General features: G+C 41.1%; 1 protein-coding gene across 1 annotated transcript in view; it reads right to left on the bottom strand.

Moving 5' to 3' along the window:
• The window catches only part of LOC107654224 (neuropeptide FF receptor 1-like), a 24435-nt gene extending 16276 nt beyond the window's left edge, over positions 1 to 8159 (bottom strand). The window contains exon 1 of the mRNA XM_016441217.1: positions 8155 to 8159. Coding sequence (XP_016296703.1) covers positions 8155 to 8159 — 5 coding nt within the window. The remainder of the gene's footprint in view (positions 1 to 8154) is intronic.
• Positions 8160 to 8631: the final 472 nt, after the last annotated feature.

Genomic DNA, 8631 nt, shown 5'->3' with positions numbered 1-8631 from the left:
AAAGCCAGGGCTGGGTCTGCCTCCTCCGGGGGCAGCACTTGCAGGTTCACCACTTAGTCTTTGAAGGGTGTAGTGGGAACCTTGTGCACGTAGCCGGGCCGGGGCCTCAGGATTACCTGGGAGTCAGCCGGCCCAAACTCTAGGCACGAATTGTCGACCGAAAATGTGTTCAGCTGCTATATGCCCCAGGAGCCTCTGGAACGTTTCAGTGGGACCGCCGTCCTGCTCTACATCGACCGCGCACGTTCCTGCGTGAGGCGTGCTGTCTGTTCGACCGAATCCAACTCCATACCGAGAAAAGAGATCCTCTGGGTCGGGGAGAGTTTGCTCTTTTCCAAGTTGACCCAAACAAGGGGAACAAGAGCTGCCTCCACGACTTTCGTAAAGAGAAGAAATTGCTCTTTTGTCGAGATTTTGGTTACCACTGACCGCGAGGCCAGTGGCAGAAAAAAAGGAAACCAAGGATTCTCCCCCCGGCCCTCCTCCGGGGGAGGGAGTGGTGCGTTCACCATCTCCCGAAGAGCATATCCCTCCATCTCTGGGTCGTCTGTCTCAGGACCGCTTGCTTCTCTGCTTGCCGCCAGGTTTGACGGGGGCCTGGACAGGCGGGGCGGCACGCCCACGCCCGGCTCCACAACGCCGCTTTGCTGAAGGCTGCTGCGGACAACACGACAGGGGGTAGTGCAGCCTGAAGTGCGCAACCCACTCGACACTGGAACGACCACCGCTGAAGCGCCGTCTCGCCAACACAGAAAGCTTCCGAGAGCGTGCTGAACTCGTAGTTCTCGAAATAAATATAGAGCAGAACGATGTTGTCGCTCGGCTCCGAAGCGAAAAGGTGGTATGCATTGCACCTGCTGCCTTATTATACTCACGCTGTGATCAGCGACAGCTGGATGCAATAATTGCATGCCAATATGCATTGGCTCGTTTAGTTTACACTCGAAGTAGATTGGTCTATCGAAGCGATATCCCAATTCGTCGGTCACCGACGTGACTCGGAGTGACCGACTGAAAGGGAACACAAATGTTTGTTAAAGTGACTCCCTGATGTACCAAAGATGAAGAAGTTTATATGTTGCTGCAACAACGTGTTCTTATAGTAGAAAATATCTTGCTTTTCCAACTTCACTAACGGGGTTGTCTTTGTGCTTAACATTCAGCTTCTTCTTTTGATCTCTTTTTCAACTAGCCAAATAAGAGCTTTTTTTTTGTCTTAGCTAGGCTGGAGTTTATTAAATATATGACTTTACACAGAGACATTTGAGATCAGAGTTTAATTCTGGACAAACAAAGGCAGGTTCTTTTGTAAGGCTTCAGGTGCGCCTTGTTTATATGACCTGTATATTACTTTTAGAGAGTAAGGACAAGACACTCATAGCAATCTTCATGTGCACATCCATTACAACGTGCTTGAAAGAATAATATTACTAAATCCAACTTCAAATGGCTGGAATTGAAATTAAAGGCTTTTTTAAATCAAGCGCATGCTACAACATTAAAGCTTGTTGTCGTGTCATATTTTAAGTGTGCAAATTTCAAACCGTTTTGAAATCTGGTTGACCTCTTTTCACCTTTTATGATTTTTTTTAAATGTTTTTTTAAACTTGAAAGCTCCAGTCCCCAATTCATTGTAATTCCATGGCAAAGTGACCAGAATATTTTTCAAAACATCTTGTTCCACAGAAGGAAGAACCTTCAGAACAGCATGAGGGTGAGTAAATGTTCATTTTTGGGCCTTTGAAAATTGAACAAAATTGCTACAAGTGTTCTCACAAAGCCACAACCATCATGCACTGCTTGAACTTAGTTCAAAGGAGTACTAACACTACAATAGAATGAAAATTGGATTCACGGGTTGACCCAAGCCACCTCTCATCACCTCTGGTCAGAGCCATTTGTGCGACACAAATTATTCGCACATTCATGGGAAAGGAAAGTGTTGTTTCTTGTGAAAAGTGAATTAATTCTCTGGATTTTTTAAGTATTTTGTTTGATCCACTTGTTGCAATTAAGTCACAAAATTGGCAACCAGAAAGTGAGTTCTTTTCTAGGAACAAATGTTTGTATGGTGGTAATTTAATATAATTTCTAAAAGTAAATAATAAATCTGTTGTATTATACTGTAAATTCCAACGCTTATCAAATTATTTGCATTTACATAAAAGTCACTCCACTTTTTGCATGTTTAAATACAGGGTTTCTGTTGGTCAAGTACCTTTCTTTATAAAGCACCTTCCAGATTGTGTAAAAGCAGCTTTTCAGTAATAAGCAAGAAAATAGTGTCAATAATGCAAACAAAATTCAATTCTGCTGTAAAGAAGCTCTAAAAAGAGGACAATCGCAAACAGTCAATTTTTCAGTTAAAGTCAGTTCAGTTCAACTCTCATCCAATAGTGTCAATCAAGTCAACAATATTGCCAAGAATTAAGTGGGTCTAAAAAGTCTTAATTCACTCTTCTGCAAATTAAGGCCTAGGTGGCATTCAATGTGGCATGCACTGTAAAAATTAATATATCTTCTTCAGTATTTTCATCTTGTTTTCCCATTAAAATATTTAAATATCCTTAAATCAAGATACATTTACTTGAGATGCAAAATGAAGATGTGAATTCTGAAACTATCCTAGGGTTATTTAAAAAGTCTTAAAATTTCCTTCATAAAACCTGCAGAAAAAAACAAAGAAAACGTGAAATGCTATTTTCATATGTTTGTTAATAAAACTGTTATAAAACAGTCATAAACACTACATTTTATGTGTTGCATTTCAGCTATTAAAGTAATTAAACTAACTTTTCACCCCACCAGTCCTCAGTACACACTTTGTTTAGCTCACAGTTCTCATTGGTTGGTTGACTTGGTTTGTTGTCCAGTTCAGTAACCATTACTGTATAACTAATTTCTGTGTATGAATTTTTTGAACATTGGATTATTTCAAAGTATATGTTTTGCAAAACTAAAGAGAATATTCAGCGCAAATGACTAAATCTTCTGAGTACTGTTCACCACCTTAATCCCATTACCTTGACTCTGCAGAAAGCAGAGGCAACTTTCGGTAGTTATTCTATGAAACAATATAGTCAAATTTTAAGCCAGAACCCCACCGGGAATTCAATTCAAAATGCTTGCATGTGGAAAGGAGGGTAATAGATTTCAGGTGCCTCCAGATGTCTTTAAAGCTTTTCTATGACCCATTTCATTCTCAGAATAATCTGAAGGGATAGCTAAAAACTATTAAATTTTTATTTTAACATTTTCAGGAGGAGGTAAGAAGAAGCTTGAAATTATGGAGATGAGAATAATGAATGGCCTTGTGTCATCGCTAGAGAAGGTGGTGAGTAGCATTCTCATCTACACTGCGTGTGTGTGTACCTGTTTTTCTATTCTGGTGGGGACTTAAACCTGAATACACACAGACTCATGGGGATTCTCTAAATTGAGGTCCCCACGGGTAAACAAGCTAATAAATCACACAATGAAGTTTTTTGAAAATCTAAAAATGCAGAAAGTTTCCTGTAAGGGGTAGGTTTAGGTGTAGGGTTGGTGTAGGGCGATAGAATATAAGGTCTGGGCTGCGTTTCCCAAAAGCTTCGTAAGCCTAAGAAGTTCGTAAAAATTATCGTACGACTGATCTTAATATTACGGTCTGTTTCCCAAAATCATCGTAACTTAAGTAGCATTTGAAAACCATCGTAGATCTACGAGTGCTCTGGAGTCCAGCGTAAGAAGACAGTTATGAGGTCACCTGCAGGACAATCGGCAGATTACACCTTTAACTTTAGTCAAGTGCAATGTGATTATAATATAAGGATTTGATTGCACTTTATTGTACACTTTATTACTCTGTTTTTTTATTAATTTATAAATGAAATAATTAAAAAGGGCAGAAAAAATTTGAAATACACATCTAAATTAAATGACTGAACGGAAAAAAAATTTTTTATAAAAGAAGTAATGTAGGAAATATGCTTCAAAAGACTGGGGAAAAAAATCTGTCAATGACTTGCTGACATAAATGAAATAATTAAAAAGGGCAGAAAAAATTTGAAATACACATCTAAATTAAATGACTGAACGGAAAAAATTTTTTTTATAAAAGAAGTAATGTAGGAAATATGCTTCAAAAGACTGGGGAAAAAAATCTGTCAATGAGTTGCAATAGCTATTATATCGGAGTTGTCTGGAACGCAGCATTAGGTTACCATTTCAATAAACGAGCGTGTACTACAATTACGAGCCATTCTATGAGGTGACATTTCAGCACTTGACGAACGGATAGCGACTCCTAAGTAGCACTTAAAGCACAGGTACGTGCGATTGTGTTAAGTGCTTTTTTTGGAAATGCACGTGAAACAATAACGAACGATAATAAAATGACTCGTAGAAAACGCTCTTAAATGCTAAGATCAATCGTTCTACCAGAAAGACTCAGGAGGTGAACATAGAACTCCAAAGTATTTATTTACAAAACCAATACAAAGAACAGAATTATTTTGGTGTAGGCCCCATCCGTAGCTTGAATCAGACATTGTAGATTCCAGCTATTCCTGCCGAAGATGAAGGCAGGGTGGAGCCTACCCCCAAAAGAAAGAAGAAAATGAAATACCCACCAGACGAAGTATTTCTTAAGATCCTAGAACATATGGACAAAAGAAAAGAAAAGATGAGATTTAATTAGCCATAATGTACAACGAGCGTTAAAGAATGTATCATTATATCAATGTATCAATGTTAGGCCTCAGTGGGGAAAAGGCCCCGATAGGCCGCAAAGAAAGGCCACAGAGAAAAAGGCCTAGATAGGCCACGGATGGAGACGCCCAGAAGGGCCATAGTGAGAAAGCCAAGAGGCCGTGGAATGAAATGCCTCAGTGGGCACAGAGAGGAAGGCCATGTAAATAGGCCACAGTGGGAAACTCCACAAGATAGTCAACAGAGGGGAAGGCCACAAAAGACAGGCCACAGAAAGAAAGGCCAAGTTAAGGCGCAGTAAACCATAGAGGTTGTTGGGAGTAATATGAATAGGTATTATACCACCACCAGTAATTGCATATAGATGACCTTAAGGACAGCTTGATGTTATCGGCTGAAACCTTTGAGATGGTTTGTGGTTCAGGTCTAATGTATGATTCAAATGCGGAGGATGACCATCTTCCCAGTAGCTTGAGGCTGATGTTTGAACTCCACGTTCAACAGCAGTAGTGGCCGGTGTATTGAGGCGGTGACAGACTGCAGCTTCTAAAAGGTGACTAAATGGAACTGAACCGGCCGCAGAGAGAAAGGCCCCGATAGGCCATGAGAGAAAGGCGACAAAGGCCGTAGCGAGGATAGCCACTAAAAGCAGTTACGGAAGGCCGGAAGAGGTGGTGAAAGAGTAGATGTAATGAATAGGTATGACACCACCACCAGTATTTGCTTAATTTGCCTTAAACATACAGCATTACGTTTTAACAAAAAGCATAAATATTTACAAACGAATGACTGTATGAGCTCTCTCCTGATGGGCCACATTATGCCATTTAACGCAAAGACAGCGTAGTTCGTGTAATGAGAAAAGTCATTACAGGCCAATTTTGCGAAGGACAAAGATAGGCAGAGTTACGTAAACAATAATAGTCACACTTACCTGATGGTCGCAATAGGCCAAATTGAGCAAAGGCCGCGATAGGGTGAGTAATGTGAATCCTCGATAGGCCATGTGAAGTGAAGGCCTGAAGGCTGCAATTACATTGATAGCCTGTGTATGTTCTATAAACTATGTGATGTGAAAGCTCCGTGTGTAAATGACCACGATAGGCCATTGTATGTGAAAGCCATGTTTCTATAAGCTATGTGATGCGAAAGTCCCGTGTGTAAATGACCACGATAGGCCATTGTATGTGAAAAGCCATGGTAGACTGGACATGAGGAGCATATGAGAAGTAACCACCACCAGTAGTTTGCTAAGAGTATCATACTGTACCTTGAGTATTTACATGAAATAGTTTAGAGTCTGATCTTGACGGAACTAGGATGCACAGGACGATCATGTATATAGCAGCTTGATGGCGGATTACAGGAATACTAAACCACCACATTGTGTTAGAGAGGCCATTGGTTTAGGTTAAATGATAGAGGTGGTATTAGGGTTCTAACACCGACTTAAGAAAGAGCATATACACCGATACATGAACATTCGTTAGTCTAGACTCCGGCGCACCCTGATAGAACTCCATCTAACTGCCGGAACCCGCAGAGGAAACCTATCCCCCAAAAATAGAAAATGAGCCAGATCTGCATGATCATAAGTAGAGAGATACTCAATGTTATGCGCAGTCCCCGATAGGCTGTGATATGTGAAGGCCACCCAAAATTAGGAAATGAGCCAGATCCGCATGATCATAAGTAGAGAGATACTCAATGTTAAGCGCAGTCCCCGATAGGCCGTGATATGTGAAGGCCACGATAGGCCGAACTTCATAAGCGGTAATGGACAAACTAACCTGATGACCACCATAGCAGAGTTATGCAAAGTGCCACAATAGTCCGTGTAATGTGAAGGCCACAATAGCAGAGTAAGTCCGAAGCCAATAGGTATGAGTAAACCGAATGAACCACCACCAGTAGATGCAAAATTAAACAAGCCTTGATTATAGCTTAAGATGCCTGCGGAGCATTGAGCCAAATCTTACCTAGAACTCAAATACAAATGACCGTGTATACATCAGCTTGATAGATACTGGGTTCATGATAGCGCCGATCCAAAAGAGTGACCTGTGTAAAGATGAAGAGAGAGCCACGGTTCTCTGCATCTGCAGCCATGGAATCTAAATGACTGCATTGTAATGGAATGCCAAGGTTAGTAAAATGATCAAATGTAATTAAGTTTTAAGCAGAAAGCATAAAAACGCTTAAGCATAAATATCGGAACTGTAAAACAGAACTATTCTCTGGCTTAACTCCCGCGAAAGCTTGATAGACTCTGCAGACAAGACTCTATTTAACCATAGGAACCCGACGAGTGCACCTTCAAAGAAACCAGATCGCATGAAATACAAGTTAAAGAAATATTAGGAATGTATGGAACTAGGACGAGATAGAAAATTAAATCTTAAATAAATAAGAACGCTTTTTGGGGAAGTCGTGGCCTAATGCTAGAGAGTCGGACTCGCAACCCAAAGGCCGCAGGCTCGAGTCCCGCACCGGCAGGGATTGTAGGTGGGGGGAGCGAACGCACAGCGCTCCCTCCCACCCCCAACACCACGACCGAGGTGCCCTTGAGCAAGGCACCGAACCCTCAACTGCCCCCCTTGCACCGCAGCAAAATGGCTGCCCGCTACTCCGGGCACGTGCCCACGGTGTGCGCGTGCCCACCGCTGTGCGTGTGCTCCTTGGATGGGACAAATGCAGAGCACCAACTCCGAGCATGGGTCACCACACTTGGCCACACGTCACGTCACTTTCACGGCGATGCCTTACTAGCTGATTAAACTTCAATAGCTATTGAACCCTGTAAAAGCATAAGGAAAGCCCTTACACGAAGATTTTGCACGACTTTAAAAGCAGACGTCAAGAATGAGCATACACTGACCAGGATGTTAAAGTCACGGGGCACGACTAATTTTTTACAGAACTGTAGTAATTATAACCTCTAAGTCCAAACATTGAAAAGTTGAGGAGGAAATCCAGAGAGGAAGTCATGTCTATAAACAGAAAGTACGTAAAACACAGACTATAGAAAGGCCTTGATGAATACGAGTTCCGAGATAGAATACTTAAATGCTCACCACATAGAAAAAGGGCGCCAGCTAGTTATTTACCAGAGCAGACTAATGCCGCATGCTAAGCTAGAGCTAATTACCTTAAATATAATATGTCCTGAGAATAGTAAAAGAATAACGGATTAGACGAAACTGATGAAATTCTAAGTTAGTCAATATATTTTGCTTTGGAAAATTTATGAATAATTGATTTGTTAAATCAAATGAAAAATGGTGTGTCTGATTGGTCCAGACGCTACAGTGCATTGGGAAAACTTTCATGTTTGAGCATAGCAAGAAAACATGTCCGTTTACATTCTTGCTCTTATTCAGAGGACGCTTATGCAGAAATAGACAGCAAGGACCTCTTTGCAGAGATGGTCTACGCAACAGGAGAGGCTTAAGTCGTAATACTTACCCCATTCTGGTACAAGGCATTCAGGAATTGTTGTAGATAGACACGAATTAAACAATGACCTGACCAGGACGTTAAAGTCACAGGGCACAACTAATTTTTTACAGAACTGTAGTAATTATAACCTCTAAATCCAAACATTGACGAGTTGAGGAGGAAATCCAGAGAGGAAGTCATGTCTATAGACAGGAAGTACGTAAAACACGGACTATAGAAAGGCCTTGACGAGTACGAGTTCCGAGATAGAATACTTAAATGCTCACCATGTAGAAAAAGAGAGCGCCAGCTAGTTATTTATCAGAGCAGACTAATGCCACGTAGCTAAGCTAGAGCTAATTACCTTAAGTATAATATGTCCCGAGAATAGTAAAAGAATAACAGATTAGACGAAACTGATGAAATTCTAAGTTAGTCCATATATTGTGCATTGGGAAAACTTTCATGTTTGAGCATAGCAAGAAAACATGTCCATTTACATTC

Source organism: Sinocyclocheilus anshuiensis, unplaced genomic scaffold (assembly GCF_001515605.1).
Source record: "Sinocyclocheilus anshuiensis isolate Anshui unplaced genomic scaffold, SAMN03320099.WGS_v1.1 scaffold2215, whole genome shotgun sequence".
Classification (NCBI taxonomy): Eukaryota; Metazoa; Chordata; class Actinopteri; order Cypriniformes; family Cyprinidae; genus Sinocyclocheilus; species Sinocyclocheilus anshuiensis.
Note: the sequence above shows the minus strand (reverse complement) of the source record. Positions and strands in the feature narration are given on the sequence as shown.